Source organism: Electrophorus electricus, chromosome 22 (assembly GCF_041902795.1).
Source record: "Electrophorus electricus isolate QZ-2024a chromosome 22, ASM4190279v1, whole genome shotgun sequence".
Taxonomy (NCBI): Eukaryota; Metazoa; Chordata; class Actinopteri; order Gymnotiformes; family Gymnotidae; genus Electrophorus; species Electrophorus electricus.
The window spans coordinates 663,043-685,403 of record NC_137518.1 but is presented as its reverse complement, the minus strand read 5'-3'; the positions used below and the strand labels follow the sequence as shown (position 1 = coordinate 685,403).

Sequence of the window (22,361 nt, the reverse complement as noted above, 5' to 3'; positions counted from 1 at the left end):
ACTGTTCGCATGCCTAGTCAGGTGAGATATGAGAAAATGACAGTTCACAATGTACAATTAACACACCACAGTCACACTTCTACCAAATTCTTGTTTATAGTAATTATTTCCATATATCAACATACAGTAAACATACAATGTAGTAATAGCATAAACTAAGCTTTATATTTAACCATAAGCTCAGTGTAAATAAAACATACTATTCTCAAAAATTCAGCCTCCTATCACCAGGGGGCAGTAACCAACATGGAGACAGGCACTGGATAACAATACTGACTAAAGCAATATTCTGAAGACTGAAAATAATGTTACACTGTTATACTGATATAATGTGGTTCCATATCAAAGTCCCAAAATGAGGATTGCATTAGGAAGGAAGTCACTAAGCTCCCTGGTGTGGTCAGGGAACAGCCAATAGTGTCTTGTGGCACTGGAGAGCTGTTTGTGTGTGTGTGTGTGTGTGTGTGTGTGTGTGTGTGTGTGTGTGTGTGTGTGTGTGTGTGTGTGTGTGTGTGTGTGTGTGTGTGTGTGTGCGCGCTACGCCCTCTTACGCAGGTAGACATGGAACACCCCGAGGCCGAGTAGCAGCGGCACACACACCCAGGCCAGGACAAAGCAGTAGCCAAAGCGGCCCATGGAGAGCTTACGGACGTCCTGAAGGATCTCCTTCCTCTGGAAGCTGTAGATGAGCACAGCAGCAAACACTGCCAGACCTGAGAGAGAAGAGCCAAGCTCAGAGCTATACGCCCGATGGCCACATGGGGGCACTGCGGTACACAGATGATGTTTTTAAGGGGGTTTTTAATGCTCGGTGAAGTGTCATAAAATTAGATTTGGTTTGACTATCATTCGCAATACCAACACACTGAAAATCCTCAGAGGAAAATGTTTCATTATGAGAAATACTGTTCACAGCATAACAAACAGGAAAACATGGTACAGTTGATAAACTGACACCTCATTATGGTGTAATTTATTTGTTTGGTTTATGAGAACATTCTTCATGCACAGTTTGGAGATAAAGTGTTTGGTTTGGACTGGAGAAGCAGAGTGATGAAGCGACTCTTAATTTTGTACCTGCAAAGATCTGGCAGAGGCCTGAGAAGCAGAAGAGTCCTTTACTAGACATGGTGAAGAGCTCCCAGAGGAACACCAGGAAGGAGACGGATGAGAGGATCACGGCCAGCACCATGCAGGCCTGCACAGAGTGCAGCCACTCTGCAGGAAACATGAGCGCTGTCACTGACGGACCAGCGGCAGGTCCACTCACTACTGCCTCGTAGGAGAAGGCGCACGTGTGTGTGATGTGCAGGAGAGGACACATTAAAGGTTGTTTACCGTTCTCTGTGGCAGAGGTGCACAGCCAGGTGTCTGTGTTGTTGTCGTACATGCACTTATGCCAGAGGTCTGTGTTCTCCACGCTACCCCATGTCCACCACGCCTGAAACACAGCCAGCTCAGGAGCCTTATTTATCTGACACAGGGCAACATGCTGCTGTGAGGAATAAGGAAACATGGACCAGAGGCTGTTATACCTTTTCCACGGTGGCAATGAACAGCATGGCCATGGTGACCAGATGCAAAAGCGTTGCTGACATCAGCGTGAAAGGCATCGCAAACACTCCTGTGAAAGCCATGTCACAAAGTCCTGTGGGCAGAAAACGACACCGTGTTAGATGTCTTTAAGACTTAACGTAGGCCAAAGGCCAAAGGCATGTCTGAGAAGCTCCAAATCCAAATGCTGGTCCTTTGACTTTCTCTTATACCCTCCCAGAGGAGAGAGGAAGGAAGACCATGGTCTGCTTGAAATGCCCTCCAAGGCAAATGGAGCAACAGAAGTGTTGTCTACCCCTCTGATCTCCCGCTGGGCCGTGTGCAGTAATTACACATGAGACTTTGGTCACTTCCCTCATGCACCAACTTCGGCTGGACTGAAGTCTTTAGCAATGTTGCCATGTCAGTAAAATACTTCGAATACAATCATTTCCCAGTTTCACTTCCATCCCTGCTAGTATCCAATCCAGCGAAGTTCTGCATTAAATACTGTTCCTCCGTCATCACATCTGTAAATAAAGTTTCACTTCTTTCATTATCGCTGTTTAATCAGACTGGATACCAAATGTTGCCTAAACAAAGGTTGTGCTGACAAATTCTCTAACCCTAGAACTCAAAAAAAGCATACGAGTAGGCGGACAAATCACCCGGGAGCTCATCTCTTGCTTCGGGCTAGCTTGGTTAGCCACTTATGCTAAGATGAAGACATTTTTTAAATTAACCCAAAGTACAGTGGCATCCTCCATCCCCAAGACTGTAACAAAGAGCCCTTTCACAGTGCTGCTTGGCCCCGCGTGGTCTGAGGTGCAGACGGGGGCTCGGACTGAAGTTCCAGAGTACATCTGGCAACACAGCCCTGAAATTCCACACACACCATGTCACCAGCACCAGAGAGAAACTGCTCGCAGCACGCAAAGAACTCCAGAGTGTATCTGAAATGACATTTTACAAAAGCAGGTGCGCATGTCCGAAACCTTGTTTACAGGCAGGAGCCGCTGTTGGCGTGTTTGCACAACTAACACAGGAATGAGAAAAACGCCACTGAGATGAATGGTGCACCAGTTTGGACTCAGACTGGCCTTATTGTAGCAGTCAGATTGCCTTTGAACTGAACAAACTTTATGAACTATTATGAACTGTTGCCAGAGCTATAAAGTTTCCATTTAGACATTCAACAACAACAACAGCAACATTCAAGAAAATGTAGCAACCATAATAAAACATGATGGTCATAGCCATGGTGACATAAACTAAGTCCAGTTACACCTAACCCTAGATTACAGGTCTTCCTGATGAGTGCGAAAACATTCCTCATGTGTGTTTTCCATCTGACATTCCAGGATCATCTGGAAGCAGGAACATTTCTGGGATGTGTTTTCACTCTGGTCCAGGATGTTCCGTACGCAGTGGAACAGAGACACACCCTTGCACAGACACATGAAGGCACCCACACATAAAAGTACTACAAGACCTCAAACCTAATTGTGCTTTTTGGTGTGTTCCTAATTCAGAAAAATGAAAAAAAGGTTGCACACTTCCTATGACACAAAAAGAGACAAGCTGGACTTTACCTTGTGAGTAGTGTGAAGTTGGAGAGAAGAACAATCTCAGAACGGCCTCCCCACCCTTGTCCAGCTCCGTCCACTCCCACTGGGGAGGAGGGGCTCTGGGAGACACGCTTGGACAGCCCCCAAAGCCCATTTCCTTCAAAACCGCCTTCCTAAAAACCAGAGAGCTCCAGACCCATCAACAGTCAGCACCGGATGTCAATTGGCTCAGACAGGAAAAGGAGACCTTGAAAGGCCGCAGTAATGAGCGCTCGTGCACGGTCTCCTGTTCTCAGATGTTTGGAATATACGTGACTAAGTAGTTTGTAATTAGAATCAGTTGCTCGTGACTTCAGTCTGGTAGAACGGACCGTGTGTGGAGGCGCTCGAGGTCCTGGAAGCACAGGGACAGAAGGAGCAGTGAACACTCGCACCTCCTCCAGATGGTATGAAGAAGTGTTTTAAAACACCCAAGTTATTGAAAAATGGATGGCTTTGAGGAAAACATTTTAAATAGGTCTCGAAAGGTACTATGGAAGCACAAAGGCATGAAAGCATGTAAACCATGTAAACATGTCGATTTGCTGCTTTATACTCCACTCCATGCTCCACATTTGTGGACACACGTGTAAACCATGTCTTGCAAGTCCTTGGCCTCTCCAGCACTGATGCACAATCCCAGCACTGCTGCAGGTGTCTGCTGAGCTGATGAAGGTCCAGGCCAAAGTGACGTAGGAGGAGGAGGTGAAGTTTCAGGTGGAGCTTCAGGTGGAGTCTCTGGGGCCAGAGGTGTTACACCTGGCTGTCCAGCATCTCCAGCAACTGCAGAAGGTCACCGCCCAGCGGATCTGAGCAGAGAGCACCAGGCTAGAACTGCAGACTCCCAACAGCAGAGGCACCCTGAGAGCAGCTTCTGGCCACAAGACCTTAGTGTACAGACAATTACAGTAGTGAGCAATAGGATCAATTACATATGATCCCTTGTTTTGAGCAAGTACACCTACACACGGTGCAGTTGTGATGTTTGTAACTTGCTACTGTGGTTCAGATCAACGTGACTAGGCTCCACAACTTTAAGAATATCAGACTTGTCTTAGATTCACAATCAGACTCACACTCACACTCAGACTTTATTTGCCAAGTTTGCTCACAGATACAAAGACTTTGTTCTTGGTTACAGTAGCTCATACCAGACAGTTGCTTATACACAGTACTACAAACGACACACACGTGAGTGTGCACACACACAAGTCTTACCTGTAAGTGTTACACACGTGCATCTGGCGTCCTATATCAAGATACGGTAAGATGGAATGGTTGTGTGTATAATTATGTGTGATGTGTGATAGGCTCCACCCTCTAATGGAAAGGCTTTTTATATCTTGACGTCAAACAGGAAGCTCTTGGCGGAAAGGGAGGAACAGTTGCAGGTGCAGCTTCACTGGCCACAGCGCTCCGTGGGGCCAAGGCAGAGCAGAGTCGTCAGATCCAAGACCTTGAACACAGTGCCAACCTGCATACTCCATACCTGACCACCCACCCACCAAGCGGTGTATAGTTCACCAAAACCACACAGTCAGGGCCAGATGGACATAAAATACATGAATGAACTCGTATTTCCTGTCCAGAATAAACTGGTAAACTATAGTTATGCTATAGTTATGCTGCAATTTGATTGCAGTACAGGTTAAAAAAACACCAGTTAAAAAAGCACTAGAGGAACACTTGTTTGTAATAAGTGCCATTCTGCTGCTCATCTAGCTCCCCTGGTGGAGCAGCATGTCAACTACACCAAGGAAGCAAATATACTGTCATAGAAATGCCTTCCAAATGTCATAGTATACCTATAGCCTAGAAAAGCACCTCACACAAGTGTGCAAAGTGTTTTGTTTATTCTGCCATGGAGTATTTTAATGTAATGTAGTTCCTCTGTAGCGCTCCGCTTTGAGACTCTGAGCTAAAGTGCTGAAGACTGTTCAGCTGAAGGATAAAGCGGTTTCTTGATTCTATCTTTAGAACTGATGTCCATTTTTGTTCTGCTTTTGTGACTACAGCTCCCTGTTTAAGACTAAAACATTTATTACAGTACTGAGTGTGTCACTATTAAAGAAATGGCTGCAAAAATGTTCCATGATCAATGAGCTACTTGGGGACAACATGTACCATTTCAGTAAATGTGTGCATCAGATGATGAACTGTCTCGTGTTCAGATGGTGAGGACGTCCTTACAGCAGGCCAGGAGTTAAACCCAAATCCACAGATGACCAAATTAGTCACACCCCCTGTACACATAATATATAAGAATTAACTTCATCTCAGGATGACAGACGAACCCCACGATGAACACCCATTCACTATGCATTTTCTTATGTTGGTCGTGTTTAGATAACATTTTGTAAAAAAACCAAACAAAAACAAAAACATGCATTTTACAATTTCTAAGACTTGATATGAATGTAATGTTTTTTTAATAAATGTTATTGAGTCTGTATAACGTAGTATTAAAGTGTTTGATAGAGGAGCATAACTAGTCTACCTATGTCAGATTACACCACACAATTACCATTTTATAACTCATACAATACAATCCCTGCTCTAACATCTCCAACGCCAGGCTCTACCCAATATATCTTTATCTAATTGCCTCAAGGAAACACAAGACCAACAGCAGTCCCAGAGGTTTGGATTTATTTCTCCTTTTTATACAAAGTCCATTCTAAGTCTTGACTTTGTATATAGCAGCCAAGGCAACTTTTATATTGTACCACAATGCAACACAAACCCTCCCCCCAAAAAAACATATTCGTTAATAATAACTAGACATTTTATATAAATGGGTTAACACATAAGCATTTTAGAGTTTATTTACAGAATATCCATGCTAGGAAATTTAAAAAAGGCAAATAGTACTGAGTACAATGAGAACAACCAATATGGTAAACATGAATATAAAATGTCAAACAATTAGTGATAAAGTAGTTAAGGCTTGACAGTATAGAAAATAACGTAGCCTAATGGCAACTTTTAATACAAAACCATAACAATATATGTATGAGAAGACTAGAGGTGTTATAAAAATATGTACACATGGGGAAACTTGACACAATAACTGACCTAATACATGAAACACAGACGAGCATACAAAGTATCAGAGCCCAAAGTAACGTGTCAGGTGGATGTCGATATGTTTAGATATCTGTGGACGTGTGATTATGTACATCAGACTCGAGAGATATCAGCATCTTATGCCATTTTGTTTTCAGTTTTTGGCACTAAAACGTACAACTTTTAAGAAGACTAATTTTAATTATACAAACCCTTGAAATCTGTTGATTTCCTCTGCATTTGATAACGGTGCACTTTGATGGATAAATGCTTAACAATCAAACATTTAGAAAGGCCTGGCAAAGGATATATGCATTTCAAACTAGAAAAATAATGATCATTTATTTCTTAACCAGGAGACAAACTTTTGATCAAGATTTTCCTAAAATGTAAGAGATGGGGTTGGACTTGGTCCATGTTCTAAACACATCACACATTAGCATGATTTTATGGTAATGGTTACTAACAGGACAAAACAGAATGTAAACAAGACAGTAATTTTATTCTGCACAACACCTAACGTTCAAAACAATTTAGCTGCCAAGAGCAATGCCTTCACCGTCCAAACAGACTGAGCTTGTGTTGTGTTTTTTAAGCCAATACTACGTGGCTTGAAAGTGCTGCAAAACTGTCTTTGGATGTCCTGACTCTTCCCTCCTCTCCAATTTCACACCCAGTTACAGTGAGAGAACACATGAATAAAGGACTTCTAAATGACTTGGCCTCCTTCTTTGAGAGACATCACGAATACAGTCTAATATATTTTGGAATGTATCCCAGAAAAAAAACCTACAGCAACAAAGGAATGTTTAAGGAGAAGAAGAGCACCAAGAAAAGCTGATTTGGTTTGGTTACTGTAAGGGGCTCACTGGGTGGCCCGCTCAGATAAGGGAAATGCGTATGGGGATGCTGGGAGAGTCGGCCCGGGGTGGAGAGTGCTGGCTCACCAGGTGCTCGACCACGGTGTGTTTAGACATGTGCTTCATCAGGTAGGTTTCCTGCAGGGAAGGGAGGAACACAGTGTTCAGGGATGCTGGTTTAGGTGCGTACTCTCAAGCCTGTTGGCTGCTCCCATAAACAGCACACCCAGCCTTCATCAAGTGACATTCATTAATTCACCCGAGGCAAGTTCAGAAATCCATTTTTGAACACTTAACAATTAACACTAATTGCTGCAGCTCTAATGCACATGAAATGACAGATCTTAGACGTGTGTGAACTCGGCAGTGGGACCTAACATTATGCATGTAATAGCTGAATACAGTGCCACGCTGGAACGCCCTAACCGCAAGTCCTGTGGCACTTACAGAGGTGTAGGCTCTGCCACACATGCTACAGCAATAGGCCTTGGCGTTCTTGATGGCATGCGCTGCGAGGTGGATCTGCAAGGAGGCAGAGTCAGAGTATGCGCGGTAGCAGTTGGAGCACTTGTACGGTTTGTCTTTGTTGTGTGACCTCTGGTGGGACTGCAAAATAGGAACCAGAGTCTCATTTCAGCAAATACACACCATGAAGTGGAAATAATCAGACAAGCAATTATACTGAGTTCATATGCAACTTTTGGTCTAAAGCAAACACACTGCCACACCAAAAGAAAGGGCACGGACAGACGTATTTACGTTTACGGCATTTATCTGACGCTTTTATCCAAAGCGACTTACAATTATGACTGAGTACAACTTGAGCAATTGAGGGTTAAGGGTCTTGCTCAGGGGCCAACAGTGGTAACAGTGGTGGGACTTGAACTGGTAACCTTCTGATTACTAATCTTAACCACTGAGCTTTTTATGAAAATCTAGGACAGACACGCATGGTCTTACCTGCAGATTTGAGAGCTGTGTGAAAGCTTTATCACATCCTGGCTGAATACATTTATATGGCCGATCACCTGTATGAATTCTGCACAAGGAGAAAAAACAGGCCGAATCAATTACAGATTAATGTTCATTTTCCAATCAACATGAAAAGGGAAAATGTTTTGGTGTATTTATACAATTATACATCAGCACTGTCTTACCTAGTGTGTTGTTGTAGGTGTGAGAGCTGGCGGAAGGATTTCTCACAGTAAGAGCAGTGATAAGGCTTCACGCCCAGGTGGATACGTAAATGCTGGGCCAGGTAGGAGGCATTGGCGAATGACTTGGTACAGTGGGGGCATTTGTGTGGCTTGGCCTCTGTGTGCGACTTTGAGTGAATCTGCATGTCCGACTTGGAGAAGAATGTCAACGGGCACACTTTACACCTGCCAAGAACAACGCATGCGGTCACACACACGCCGACCTCAAAACAAATGTTTGTGTGCATCACGTGTTGCACGAAACACTATACATGTGAAAGTTGGTTTGCTACGTGCAACTTCTAAAATCACTTCCTGATTCTCTCATGATACCTGTAGGTTTTGCCCTCTTTGGTAGTGATTGTGACGGTTGACTGGTCGGCTCCTGAGGCCAGAATGGGGTAGGGCACAACCAGCAGAGGACCAGACGGGCTTTCAGCCTTGATCTTCTTGCGGCCTCGTCCTACGGTTTTGGGGGGCGGTCCCAGCAGTCCAGCCAGCCCACCACCAGTTTTGATTGCCTCCATCCCTGTGCCACTGGCCAGTCCTGAGATGAGGTTTGGTGAGGAGGTCCCGCCGTGGCGTGCCTGGCTGCTGCTCAATGTGGGAGTAGCAGGGGTGTTGGCCTCTGATGTGCTGTGGTTTCCAGAACGAGAGGACAGAGCTATACCTAAAATTAGAGACAAAGCACCTCAGGTAAAGCCACACACTATGAGAACAATGCAAAGCTGTACTTAAAATCTTTAAAATACAAAGCTTCTTTTTAAAGCCAACAGTTGGATTACTTAAAAATAGCTTCTACAGAAATTGTTAAGTGGTGAGCAAATAACCATTTGTAAGAAGAACCCCCCCCCCAAAAAAGAAAACAAACAACAACAACATAAGAGACCAAATGTAATGTCCCTTCATTCCAACATCACGGTTTGACGTAGCTTTCCTGTGTTATTACAGCGTGGTTGGATGCACAGTTCTGCGTAATAACAGCGCTGTTACCTGACAGGTGGTTCGCTCTAGACGGCTGGTCTATAATCTGTCGTAAATGCCAGTCCTCCCACAGTCCTCTAGCTTTTAAGGCCGTCTTATCGTCCAGATTCAAGTTTACATCGCCAAGAATTCGTCCTGGGGGAAATGTGAAGCAAACGTGGCTAACTAGCTACTTTATTCATTTCGCCCCATTTCTCCGTGTGCCCGAACATACTTAGCTAGCTTTGTCCGACTCAGCTAGCTATCTGAGTCGGACAAAGTATGTTACCGTCTCAATTTTAGTAAAATCTTATAACTGTGCGTTATGTTTCATTTTTATTACAAAATAAATGTCCGTGTGGACAACTGAATTATTTAATGTAAGGAATAAATGCCAAATGCCTTTTATGTGCAGTGGACAAAAAGTGAGGGGAGAACTATCTTAGGTTGCTGGCCAGCTCCTGGCTATGTTGACTGGCTAACCGAACCTAGCCTAGCCTAGCCTAGCCTTAGCGCTCCACTATGACTAACACACTAGCTAATCCGACTTCAGGGACACACGACCCGGGACTTTTGAAAGGCCACGTTGAAGACAAAACTCGTCTTTCCATCTTAACGTTTATGTTAACACTGATATTCATTCAATATGCCACACACAACATTATTAAATTATAGGCTTACTTACCCCTACATAACTCATCTAAGTTGGTCTCACCGAATGAAATAATGTAGCAAAAAGCGACGAGCTAACAGTTACCTAACGATAGCTAAGAAATCACATTCAACAGCAATTAAATTCACTTTTCATTTTTGACCGAGGACTTTTGGCTACTTGCTTTAACCACAAACCCCCTGGGAGAGAAAAAAACGAGATTGGTTTAAGCACTTGTTAAAAGTAGCTAGCTAGGCTAACTACTTGTTCTATAAGGACTTCGTAACAGGTTAGTACCACCTGCTGTTTAGTTAACTTGTAGTTTTCTTCTACATTAAGTGCCACTAATATGGAATCAGCTTTTTAATTATTAGGAAGCATGCTTCAACTGCAAGCAAGTTATTTTATTGTAGGGAGCCCAGAGAAAGATTTCTCATGATTAATGCTGCCAGGTGTGCTTGGCAGAAAGCACTCAATTCATTTACATTTATGGCATTTAGCTGACGCTTTTATCCAAAGCGACTTACAATTAAGGCTGAGTCATAATTGTAAATCGCTTTGGATAAAAGCACCAATTAAGTAATTGAGGATTAAGGGTCTTGCTTAGGGGCCCAACAGTAGTAACTTGGCAGTGGTGGGACTTGAACCAGCAACCTTCCAGTTACAAGTCCAGTACCTTCACCACTGCCCTTCATCACTGTACCTGCGACGGTGGTTGGGGCAGTTCTGGCATGCAGGACGATGTCGGGCTGGGCAGGGCTGTGGCTGTGGAGCCCTGGCGCCTGCTGAAGCTTGGCCACAGCCATGCCGTGCTGCCCTCCTTCCGCGGGCGTGGGGGGCACCAGCAGCGGCTGCTGGGATGCCACAGACGTGGGAGGCAAGTGTGGGGGTCTGATTTTCTCTGCCATCAGCTGCTCTTTGATTTTGTTGATGAGGACAAGGTTATCCAACTGAAAACAGGAAGCACACAGTTGAGGATTGTGACATTTGACCCGAGACTCTTGTGTCTGTCCCCTGCTGGCTCATAGTTGGAATTACAGCTAAACATAAAAAAAAACAAAAACATTTAATGCTTCTGAGAATAGTTGAGTTGGTATTAGAATTCTCCATAATACCTTGTTGTAGTTCTGAGATTACATATATATAAAATAATACTCTGGTACACTAATGGAGTTTTAAGATAATTAAATGAACGTGTCAGTTAAACTGGATGATGTGTTCTTGCCACATATCATACCCTTTAAAACACAACTTACGGTGAGTGACCACCATTCCAAAGTTTTTTTGACACAACAATGACAACTTCAGTAAGTAAAGCCCTTTAGAGGCCTTACCTGGGCAGGCATGGTTGGGTGCGGGGGCCAGAAGTATGGATTATTGAACCTTGGCTCGGCCATGCTGCAACCAACACAGAGGCACACAGTCATGCGCCATTACACATCCATATATCCATTAGAGCATGTTTGTTATTACTGCTACTCAAACCCCATTAGTTCACTTTGGACTGTGCTCCCATAATCTGAGCTCTTCTCAAAGTACAGATGTGCATAGAATCCCTAAACTACAAATGCATCAACATTATAATCAGAGTTCATTAAAAACACTCTTATGCATTCTTCTAAACATGCATCTATCCAATTTCTGATTTTATTGAATAATAAATCAAGTATCTTGCACTGCAGGCCCTTTACTGTGTTGCTTGTGAACCCCCAGCCCTCTGTCCCCACTCTGATGTCAAACCTCACTAAGAATTCCTCGCACCAGATACTAAATTGAGAGTAGTGTTCCCATATTTCACAATGTTTATATCTGATGTAGTCCTATGTCATCAAAGTCAAGCATGTGTTGAGTTAGAGCATCCAGATGGGCGAACCCTGAGTAATTTTACTTACACACACACACACACACACACACACACACACACACACACACACACACACACACACACACACACACACACACACATACACATACACACACAGGCAGACACCTGAGCCTGTGGCTCAAATCACCTCACCATGACAGACAGTTAAAAGAAGTAGAAAAGTCTGAATGAAGAGCTTCTTTTCAGGATCAAGCATGTGCTCTACTGTGATTAGAAGAATCTGAAATTCTTCTTATGAATATAAGAATCACACACTTAAGTCTTTTGTGTCTAGACAATACATCTTACCAGTGTATAGTTATGAAGAGGGGAGCACTACAGCTGTGGGCTAAAGGAGGAATTAGTGAGATCACCACTTCTCTTAATTAAGAAACTGTGCTAGTTTACTAAAGCTACAGACCACATTGTTGAAAATACGACTGACATGTTTGACATGCAAGCAATACAGTGACCACAAAGGAAAAGTTAAATGTCTACTAAAGTGCAGGTCTGAAGAGACACCAAGAGCAGAAGTGAAGAAAATTGTGCACAGTCAGGTTTAGTGAACACTGATACACTGTCACTGCAATAGTGCGACTGTAAATGTTCCTTGGTTATTATTAATTTTGAGGGTGGTGGCATTAATTCTATACCAAACTCAAACAAAACCCTAGTCAAACAGAGCCCCTCCTGGTCCAACAGTCACATCACCCACACACTGACAGTTTTCAGCACAGTATAGTGTAGACTATATTGTATAGTGTATAGTATAGTGTATCTATTCTGGTATACAGGAGCTCCAGAATAGGAAAGCCAATATACATTTTCAGAGATTTATTGGCTACACATCTAAACAAACCAGCAGTCAAGGCATAACAACCTCATATGCACAAAGGAGAACCTTGACTGCCAGCAGGAAGTGAAACAGAGACCCGCAACCACAATTAAGGAAATATTCTACAAAGTCTGGGGTTCATATCTTTATTATTTTTGGCGCATGCAAAAGCACTGCTCTGTGCAGACCCCTAGTCAAACAGAATCCAAGCCAGTTAACACTGCCAAAACACGCACGGCACTGTCATGGGCGGAAGCAAGGGGGACCGTAACGTATGAAAATGATATTCCAAAAATAAGCAGCCAGCGTGCCTGTCTGTGCGTTAACTGGTGCAGTTTGCGAGGTCTGACTACATAAGGCATGATGAGCTTTAGGAATCAAATTCCAAGGTACATTAGACCATAAAATGTTATGTAGCTATGCTAGGGTGTTAAGACTTATTGTTTTATTTCTACATTTATTTTTACCATTTTATGTTCTCACTTTAGGGCACATTAGGATTGTAGATGCCAATGTGTTTATGACTGTAGAATACCGAAAAGCAAACTTTTAAATACATTGTATGGAAAAACTGCAAATCAAAAATGTCCATTAGTTATTTTACGAGCAATTATACATACTAAAATAAGTTAATTGACGTAATTACTATATTATTACGAACTGAAGACCAGAACAGACTAATTTGTATTAAGACATTAACCTGCATGGAATCTCCACATTACAATCTCCTGTTCCTACAGGCCTGTATGGAGCATATAAATGCATGCGCGGATACAGCAATGTATATGTGTTTCTCCCTAAAGACCATCGACTACATCGTGAAGACTCTCTGACCGTATTCTAGCCTCCTGGATCAACTTTTCTGCAGCACATACCAAACTCCGACACAAGGCTTACATCGTTTAATGCACGTCAACGTGAACGCATGATGCTAGGAAGTGCACGAGCTACACCATTAGTCGAACATTCGAACAGAAGTCCTTTAAAATCAAATACTCCATTAAATTACAACCACACGAACAAAATACGTACGAACACTGCCCGCGATGCTTGCCACGTCCCTTAAAATCCCCGACGAAAACCAAAATAAAAGTTAGCTTACTCAACTTTTCTTTTAATCTATCGGCATTCGTGAAGTCATCCTCCCATTAAAGGCGACAGGCTTATAAAAATTAACTTGCAAAATTCTTTCAAACGCACGCATTTGAAGACTGGTGGAAGCCAAATCCCAGGGTGCCTCTCTCGGCAGCCTCTCCCACATTCTCAGACAGTTTTATTAAAAATTTCAGACAAAAGGAAAACAAAAATGGCAGCCTGTCTTATTTTTATAAGGACAAGGCGCCATATTCTGCAGATCCCAAATTTGCCCAGAAAAACGAGCAGTAAACTGGCTGGGCCGGCAGCACGCGGCACGCCGCGCGTCTCTCTGCACGCAGAGCCGCGCTGATTGTTTACTTAGATCTGCAGGTTTGAATAACGCGGCTGGACGGGAAAAAAAGACCGAAAAAAGCCCCAGACTTCCTACAGCGACCGTGCCGTCGTAGGTGCGACGCGTGTAGGTACCGTCCTATTGCCCCCGCAGCAGGACTGCAGCTGCAGACGCGCAGGGGCTGCACTGAGCCTCTTTAAACGCTCGCCTGCTTACGAGGTTTTTTATTGGAACTTTTCCCCACACAAATCACTGGGATAACTCCAGAAATTTATAACGCGGCACTCGAAATGCTAATAAATAACAAACCGAACAATTAACGAGGAATCACATACATACCCAGACACCTCGGCTCTTGATTAAATGTATTTTTAATAAAAGGTTTAGATGTTCTTTCAGCTTGCCTTCTGCCGGAGTTCAGACCTTCCGGGTCGCGCTCGTTCACTTCTGGGTGCTGCAGCCAGTGTATTATCCAGCAGCCGGGGTAATATTCAGCAGCCGGGGTATTAGCCAGCAGCCGGGGTAATATCCAGCAGAGAACATTTATTATCCGCCTAAAGCATTAATAGCGCCACAAGGTCAAACACACAACACACACAGCGCCTCTACGTTACTGGAAGCTTCAGTGCTGATTGTTATTTTTGCTCTAATACAGAACGTGATGTTCATCCCGATAATATCCAATTATACCGGCATTTATACATACTGCAATGTTATGATAACTCCAAGGCAAGGAAAACTTCTCCATTTCTTAACGGTGTCATAATGCGAGCGGCATAAGGTTGGCTGGTATTGCACTGCGTTTTAATTATCGGCTCAAGTTCTACCACTGTCACTTTCTTTACCAGGTGAAGTTGCCTTCACTTGAGTCTTACTTTGTTTTTGGGAATAGATTTTTCCATCATGTCCCGAATGAATTCCGCCGTCACCGACTGAAGCGTTGTGGTCTAAAGCTAAAGAACAAGCTCAGGCCATAAGGTGTTTCGCCTGCACTATTCCTGATTCTCCACAAGGGGGCAGAATGTGCAAAGACTTCTCCAACGGTTCCCCTGTGCTGCACTAAATGAATGGTTGAGTGAACACACCGAGTCAGCCAGGTGCTCCGTGTGAACCAAGGCAGCTGTACCCATATCATTCAACCTCAATCAGATAGTAGCTGTAACAATATACATACCGCAAACACTGGGGCACATGCTTATCACCTATAAGAAGGCAGTGGAACCAGTTTTTGTATATGATCCCAGCAAACAGAGACACACCCTTCACATAACCACGTGCTCACACTTCAGGTAAGACAGAGAGGGAGGCAGACTTGTGTAGACACGTCCCAAAGAGGGAGGAGAAACACACACACACACACACACACACACACACACACTCACACACACAAGGATGAAGTGTTTTCTGCTCACACTAAAAAGGTTACTGCTGTGTTTTGCACAGGTAAGTCCAATTTGCGCCGACGTCTCACTGGCGTGTTCACTGCTGAGAGTCCTCTCCCACCTGCTGCCTGCCTGTCAGACTGTGTGCAGTCAGGAACGTCTAGAGATGCCGCCGTGCAGACAGAGCTGTCCCGAGTGCCATGACCTCTGATCCAGCTCACCAAACTGCGCTTGGACCCTGTCGCTGGGATTTCACAGTGTGAGTAAATGTGAGTGCACTCATGGCTTTGAGAACTCTTCTTGTGCGAGGGTTACCTCCCTCAGCGCTTCACGTGAGGTGATTGTGATAGTCGCACGGCGCCTCTACCTCTGCTGAATTAGCTCCGTTTCTTTGCTGCCAACTTCAAACAAGGTTTTCAACATGACCACTTTGTTAATCACAATTGTTTTTTTTTTTTAAATCCCAATTTTGTTGGATCAATTCCAGTTCAGTGTTTTCAGTCTTAGCCACATATCCTGCATGCATAGTCATGTCACCAGGCTTTGCTTAATTTTTTGACCTGTCAGAACACATACATGACACATTTAAATTTTAATAGGAATTATTTTGATAACAGGTGTGGTGGTTAATCATAGGTTATTTCAAGTCTCCTCTCTGCCATCAACAATTATTTCTCTTGTGGAGAAATGTACTCTGAGAAAGATTCTCTTTATTGTGGTTTGACATCACAGTAATGAGAGCCAATTCAAACAGTGTAATCTATGTCAATGTACTGGCATGTGTTTACTGCCTTAGTCAGGGTTTTAGCAGCTGGTTTGTCCAGTTCTACTGGTTAAAGGCATCTAAAAGTCAGGACTACTAATCTGGTAAACCAGGAGTGTATTGTTGGCAATAATGCATTCCATGTTACAATACACATTACTGCAATAACATCCTTATGTACATTTAATGAAAATACATCACCCATTTTTGTTTTGTTACTTCCGTTTATTTTGAGATATTTTCATAGTGGTTTGAGATATTTTCATAGAGGCATCAGCTCCTGCGGACATGTGCCCTGAGAGGACGCATGGATTTGTTAGGAAAATCCGGCGGGGGGGGGGGGGGGGGGGATTCTAGATGCTGCCTGTCATTTCCTACTTTGATTAACCCAGCGTGGCATCACAGAGGCTGTGCTGCTGTACTGTAGCCCTGCCACTTGGACTTACGATAGGAAAATGAAGCTGAACCTCATGGAGCATTTCAGTTTAACAAGAGTAATCTAAACTTACTTTATCTTCTTATTTGTCATCCTCATGGTTTGCATAAATCTGAATATCAAAGTACTTGTGACATGTACGCATCTAGTAGCTTTATGTAAATGAGAGACCAGGAGCAATCTTACAGAAGGACAGACCACAGTATACAGTATGTATACACAGTATGTATAATATACATATATTGTACATACATTGTTAATATATTTTGTGTATATATATATATATATATATATATATATATATATATATATATATATATATATATATATAAAATATATATTTCTCTATGCATCCCTGTTTTTGTTTTTCCTCAGTTTGGACAGAGCACTCTCAACCATTTCACTGCGAGTTATACTGTGTATGACTATGTATGTGACAAATAAACCAAATCTGAAACTTGAACTTGAACTTGAAGACAGAGGAAGGCCTGAGGGCACGGGTGGGTGTGTAGGGGTGGAGTAGAGGAGGGGTGGGTGTGTAAGGGTGCAGGAGAGGAGGGGTGGGTGTGTAGGGGTGGAGTAGAGGAGGGGTGGGTGTGTAAGGGTGGGGGTGTGGAGGAGATGAGAGATTGTTAGAGGAGGAGAATTCTGATCACTCCATTCCCAAATCTGGGTGTCCTCCTCAATTTCTGTCCAACTTATTAAGAATTTTTTTCTCGGAGTCTTTCTGTCAGCAGAAATGTTTTCTTGAGGTCTTTGTCAGCAGTTCTGACAAAAATAACCACATGGCTGTAATAACACCAACTCCCTTGGCAAGGAGAGTAAGTATCACAGGACATTACAGGACACAGCACTGTTAGTCCAGACCTCACACACAACCACAGAAAACCATGATATGACATGTATGCCATTTTCACATAAATAAATATGTACATTCCCATGGGAAAATTGCAATCAAAACACCTGGATGGCACCAGATCTGCGGATCATGTTTTCTTTAAATCTCTGCGTATCCACAGCATGTCTGTGGCGTGTTTGTGATATTAATGTGTGTTCCTCGTAACACAGTAGTGTCTTTCTGCATGTGTACCTTCAGGCGAAAGAATGGATGGAGTTCTGGAGGCCACCATCACCCTGTTTGGATGTAAAGTGCTGTGCAGTCTTCTGTGTCTGCCAACCTTTAAACGCTCCATGTCCTCAGTCGGACTGTGCTGTAGCTGCCTTCTGTTCTTCACTGACCTCTCCATCACCGGTGAGCAAACAGCTCACATTCTCTCTGTTTTAATCCCCCTCCCCCAGACCTGTGTGTGTCCTATCTGACCCACCTGTGTTTCAGACCTGTGTGTGTCCTACCTGACCCACCTGTGTTTCAGACCTGTGTGTGTGTGTTCTGCCTGACCCACCTGTGTTTCAGACCTGTGTGTGTGTGTTCTGCCTGACCCACCTGTGTTTCAGACCTGTGTGTGTCCTACCTGACCCACCTGTGTTTCAGACCTGTGTGTGTGTGTGTGTGTCCTACCTGACCCACCTGTGTTTCAGACCTGTGTGTCCTACCTGACCCACCTGTGTTTCAGACCTGTGTGTGTGTGTGTGTTCTGCCTGACCCACCTGTGTTTCAGACCTGTGTGTGTGTGTGTGTTCTGCCTGACCCACCTGTGTTTCAGACCTGTGTGTGTGTGTGTTCTGCCTGACCAACCTGTGTTTCAGACCTGTGTGTGTGTGTGTGTCCTACCTGACCCACCTGTGTTTCAGACCTGTGTGTGTCCTACCTGACCCACCTGTGTTTCAGACCTGTGTGTGTGTGTGTCCTACCTCACCCACCTGTGTTTCAGACCTGTGTGTGTGTGTCCTACCTCACCCACCTGTGTTTCAGACCTGTGTGTGTGTGTGTGTCCTACCTGACCCACCTGTGTTTCAGACCTGTGTGTGTGTCCTACCTGACCCACCTGTGTTTCAGACCTGTGTGTGTGTGTGTGTGTGTCCTACCTGACCCACCTGTGTTTCAGACCTGTGTGTGTGTGTGTCCTACCTCACCCACCAGTGTTTCAGACCTGTGTGTGTGTGTGTGTGTGTCCTACCTCACCCACCTGTGTTTCAGACCTGTGTGTGTGTGTGTGTGTGTGTGTGTCCTACCTGACCCACCTGTGTTTCAGACCTGTGTGTGTGTGTGTTCTGCCTGACCCACCTGTGTTTCAGACCTGTGTGTGTGTGTTCTGCCTGACCCACCTGTGTTTCAGACCTGTGTGTGTGTGTTCTGCCTGACCCACCTGTGTTTCAGACCTGTGTCTGTGTGTGTCCTACCTGATCCACCTGTGTTTCAGACCTGTGTCTGTGTGTGTCCTACCTGACCCACCTGTGTTTCAGACCTGTGTGTGTGTGTGTCCTACCTGACCCACCTGTGTTTCAGACCTGTGTGTGTCCTACCTGACCCACCTGTGTTTCAGACCTGTGTGTGTCCTACCTGACCCACCTGTGTTTCAGACCTGTGTGTGTCCTACCTGACCCACCTGTGTTTCAGACCTGTGTGTGTGTGTTCTGCCTGACCAACCTGTGTTGTTCTAGTGTTCCTAGCCTACCTCTGGTGCGGGGGTCCCAGACTGGCATCGTTTCAGCCGTCTTCTGACATCATCGCCCTGCGCTTCGGGCTGTTTCTTGGCCACACCTATGGGGCGGTGCTGCTGCTGACCCCACCCCTAGTTACCGTGGAGGTACTCACCCGTTTCCTGTGGCCCAGAGAGGAGACAGTGGAGGTGAGCGTAGAGGGACAGGCTGTGGAGGAGAAGGACGCTTGCCCGGGTGCGTCCGCACTGCTGACGGTCGTCGGCGGAGAACTCTGGGAGGAGGGTGTGACGGGAGTGGAGAGTGGGCGGGGCTTGAAAGCCGTGGGCTTCCTGGGCTGCCTGCTCCTGTGGGGAATGTGTGGGACTTTCGCAGGGTCCAGCTGGACGCAGACGCTGCCGGCGGTCAGGGCCTGTCTGGAGGGGGGCAGCTCACTGTCCACATGCCTGCCCTGCCTGATCACCACCTCCTCGCCCATCACGGAAGAGCTGGCCTGGGCCCTGCCTACTGCCGCCCTCCTGCTGGGACTGGCCCCGGGTGTGGGCTTGCTTACGGCAAGGCTGGCCTACACATTCGTCCAGCCAGAGGAGCATGTGTGTGCGGAACAAAGAGAGGACACCCCTGTGTTCCAGCCCGTGCTCAGAAGGCCCCCTGAGTCTGCTGGTGACTCAGACGAAGCAGCTGACACCTGTGACATTCGCAGCTCACACCCTGCTCACAATAGCCGACAACAGCCTTCTGGAAAGCCTGTCCTAGCACCTGGACAAACAGGCTCGGCTGATGCTCGGAAATTAAAAAGCGAGAGCATGTCACTTCCCCCACAGATGCGGTGCGATCTCCCGGTGGATGGCACAGTGCAAGCCCCGCCCTCCTGCGAGAGGTGGGCGTGGCAGGCTCAGGGGGAAAGTCCCTCCCCAAGGACAGGGATGATGATGGGACTGGCGTGTGCATTTCTGGTGTGTCTCTGTCCTACGGTCCTCAGCACCAACATCGCTCTCATCAGCAGCCTGGACACCTTGGCTGTGTACGTCGTCCAACAGCTGTGGACGCCCACACATAACACATAGCAGCTTACTACGACGTCTGTTCCAACACAACTCACTTGAGGACTCTTGAATGATTCCTACACGGGTTTTGACCAGTGCCTGTTAAAAATGTAAAGGTTCAGGGTCTCAGGGAGGAGTGCAGCTGTTATTCCAGCACTCATTTTGCCCTGGACTGTTCGTACTCGTCTCATGCTAAGCTATCTGATTTGTAGAGTGAAATAAATGATAAGACTAATTTAAAAGGGAGTTGTAGCATGACTTGTGATTGGGTTTCACTTGTTGGATTTAGGGTGCTTGAAAAAGAAGCATTTAATGACACAACTACAGAATCAACACTACACTACAGTACACTACCAGAATCAACACTACTGCCACCAGATGAATTACAGTTATGGGTTTTGCTGCCTACTGAACCTCAGAACTGAAACACAATAAAGTGGGACAGAGTTATACTTCCTGATCACAGATGGGTGTTTACAAACCCAGTCAGGGGCAGGTGTCCGAGTGACATCATGCATGTACCCCCACCTCCTCTTCTGGAGAGACACACACAGGCACAGAACACAACCCCACAATTTCCCGGGTTCCTGGGTTTATTTCAGGTTTTCATATGCTTTCCTGATCATTCAAGACCGATGAGCTGATTTCAGGATCAGCTCTTCTTAAGAAGCATTTCTGCTTTCTGCTCTACACTAGAGTCACTGAGTCAGTAACAGGACAACATGAGTGACATGAGTGTTAATTTCAGAGGAAACACATCAGAGGTTTTGAGAGGTGTGGTGAGCGAGAGCTCACAACTGTTTGTACAAACCTCCATGTAGAGAGTCAGTCCAGTGCAACACAGGATCCCAGCAGGACTGTTCCTGTGTGAGAAGGACAAGCCCTGTGGAAAGAATTTCTGCCTGAGGACTCAGGTGAAACAAGCGTGCAACATTCCCATTTACCTGTTTAGCTTATTCCAAATGTGTGGAAGTACTGTAGCTAGTTGGCTCAACAAGACACTGACTGGGTTTACTTTACAGACAGGTTCCCTTCAGAATCCTGGCAACATGGACTATAGAACAAAAGTGACATACGAGTGGTGCCAGTTAAGAACTGATATTAAAAAACTCACGTAGTATACAGCATCTATATCCCTGCTCATGCTCCCAGGCACTGAAGAGGTTATGTGTCTACAGCTGTGAACTCTGTGAACTTCAGTGAGTTCTCAGGCTGAAGAATGTATGTTTGGAAAATCATCAAAATCAGCTGCCGACTTGAAAAAAACCCCAAAACAAAACAAAAATGAATCACTGAATGAATGAAGAATTGTATCTGTACATTATTACATTACCATATCCAGTCTCCTCCATCAGAAGTCATAGATCGAGTACTGAAATTACAGCGTTCAACAGCAGAGGTCTCCCAGCACTGCAGATGAAGCCTCTGCAGGCCCACAGGACATCTGGGGAGACAGCGCAAGTCTACTCACCCAGGACCTGCTGTAGCTGAGGCTTGGACTCAGGGAGGAGTCCCAGGCCAAACGCTAAGCTGACAGCTTTGTCCTTTGCCAAAGAATTCGGGCCTGTGGAGACATATGTGGGGTTAGGGTTTGGTGGGGAGGGGGGGGGGGGGGGTTGCCACTCAAGAGCTGTGGTGTAACTTGTCTGTTTATATTTCACTATTTCTTTGCAATATACTGTTGTGAGGAAAACCCTGGGAGCATCTGAAGAAGGTTGTTTCAACACACACAAATGGAACCAGTTTAATCACAAGATTAAAAATCATGAGTCTAAATGCATCCTAAGCCTGAGTCAGTAATGATCAGATACATCTGGTTGACGTTATTACGCAGTAAAGAGATTACACCAATTACTAAATAAGGATTCATATACTGTTTCTATCATGGACCTTGTTTTAAGCACCTGTTTAATAAAATCATAGCATCAAATTCAAATTTGTGTCGTTTATTAAATAATCAAATTCAAATGTACTTAAATAATCGGTGCTAATTTATCATTTAGATGATCATTTAACAAATCCTGCAGAAATCCAGATAAAGTGCAGTTTACAAACAGTTTCTTAGATAGACTACAGGTTGGATATGTACAAGATCTTTTTTTGAAAACAAGGTTTGGGACTTAAATTTTTTTTTGCTTGTGGCTGTTAATAAAAAAAAGCAGCATTAGTT

General features: G+C 44.7%; 3 protein-coding genes across 10 annotated transcripts; 1 reads left to right on the top strand and 2 right to left on the bottom strand.

Annotated features, from left to right (window-relative positions):
- Positions 1–77: 77 nt before the first annotated feature.
- Positions 78–4,011, bottom strand: emp3a (epithelial membrane protein 3a (MAM blood group)). 3 transcript variants are annotated; one of them, XM_026996063.3, is made up of 6 exons: positions 2,183–2,450; positions 1,850–2,063; positions 1,536–1,648; positions 1,339–1,441; positions 1,078–1,218; positions 78–713 (listed from the first exon to the last, which is right to left on the bottom strand). In XM_026996063.3, exons 2-6 carry the CDS (start codon positions 1,911–1,913, stop codon positions 538–540), a joined length of 597 nt encoding a protein of 198 aa, XP_026851864.1. In that variant the 5' UTR covers positions 1,914–2,063; positions 2,183–2,450; the 3' UTR covers positions 78–537. The 3 variants fall into 3 exon arrangements, with proteins under 3 accessions (XP_026851864.1, XP_026851863.1, XP_081561866.1); XM_026996062.3 differs by lacking the exons at positions 1,850–2,063; positions 2,183–2,450 and adding an exon at positions 3,126–4,011; XM_081705740.1 differs by having other exon boundaries at positions 1,850–2,450.
- Positions 4,012–5,772: 1,761 nt separating this feature from the next.
- On the bottom strand, positions 5,773–14,542 carry znf362a (zinc finger protein 362a). Of its 5 annotated transcripts, none has more exons than XM_026996065.3 (9): positions 14,345–14,542; positions 11,212–11,275; positions 10,581–10,827; positions 9,256–9,381; positions 8,596–8,932; positions 8,224–8,448; positions 8,027–8,105; positions 7,514–7,672; positions 5,773–7,204 (listed from the first exon to the last, which is right to left on the bottom strand). In XM_026996065.3, the coding sequence occupies exons 2-9, from the start codon at positions 11,272–11,274 to the stop codon at positions 7,088–7,090; spliced, it is 1,353 nt and encodes a 450-aa protein (XP_026851866.1). In that variant the 5' UTR covers position 11,275; positions 14,345–14,542; the 3' UTR covers positions 5,773–7,087. The 5 variants fall into 5 exon arrangements, with proteins under 5 accessions (XP_026851866.1, XP_081561853.1, XP_026851868.1 ...); XM_081705727.1 differs by having other exon boundaries at positions 14,410–14,538; XM_026996067.3 differs by lacking the exon at positions 14,345–14,542 and adding an exon at positions 13,609–14,249.
- Positions 14,543–15,329: 787 nt separating this feature from the next.
- Positions 15,330–21,476, top strand: LOC145653042 (uncharacterized). 2 transcript variants are annotated; one of them, XM_081705013.1, is made up of 4 exons: positions 15,372–15,448; positions 15,527–15,646; positions 17,683–17,838; positions 19,149–21,476. In XM_081705013.1, exons 3-4 carry the CDS (start codon positions 17,691–17,693, stop codon positions 20,210–20,212), a joined length of 1,212 nt encoding a protein of 403 aa, XP_081561139.1. In that variant the 5' UTR covers positions 15,372–15,448; positions 15,527–15,646; positions 17,683–17,690; the 3' UTR covers positions 20,213–21,476. The 2 variants fall into 2 exon arrangements, with proteins under 2 accessions (XP_081561138.1, XP_081561139.1); XM_081705012.1 differs by having other exon boundaries at positions 15,330–15,656.
- Positions 21,477–22,361: the final 885 nt, after the last annotated feature.

Bases quoted from the DNA above. Each gene is read 5' to 3' on its own strand.
- znf362a (XM_026996065.3), bottom strand. From the start codon at position 11,274: ATGGCCGAGCCAAGGTTCAATAATCCATACTTCTGGCCCCCGCACCCA. The intron at 7,673-8,026 runs GTAAGACCATGC...CCTATTTTGCAG, and splicing joins CACAGCTCTCAAATCTGCAG to TCCCACCAGAGGTCACACAA. The intron at 7,205-7,513 runs GTAAGTGCCACA...CCTTCCCTGCAG, and splicing joins GTGGCAGAGCCTACACCTCT to GAAACCTACCTGATGAAGCA.
- LOC145653042 (XM_081705012.1), top strand. From the start codon at position 17,691: ATGGATGGAGTTCTGGAGGCCACCATCACCCTGTTTGGATGTAAAGTG. The intron at 17,839-19,148 runs GTGAGCAAACAG...GTGTTGTTCTAG, and splicing joins CACTGACCTCTCCATCACCG to TGTTCCTAGCCTACCTCTGG.
- emp3a (XM_026996062.3), bottom strand. From the start codon at position 3,255: ATGGGCTTTGGGGGCTGTCCAAGCGTGTCTCCCAGAGCCCCTCCTCCC. The intron at 1,649-3,125 runs GTAAAGTCCAGC...TTCTGCCCACAG, and splicing joins AACTTCACACTACTCACAAG to GACTTTGTGACATGGCTTTC. The intron at 1,219-1,338 runs GTAAACAACCTT...TGTTTCCTGCAG, and splicing joins CACCTCTGCCACAGAGAACG to AGTGGCTGCACTCTGTGCAG.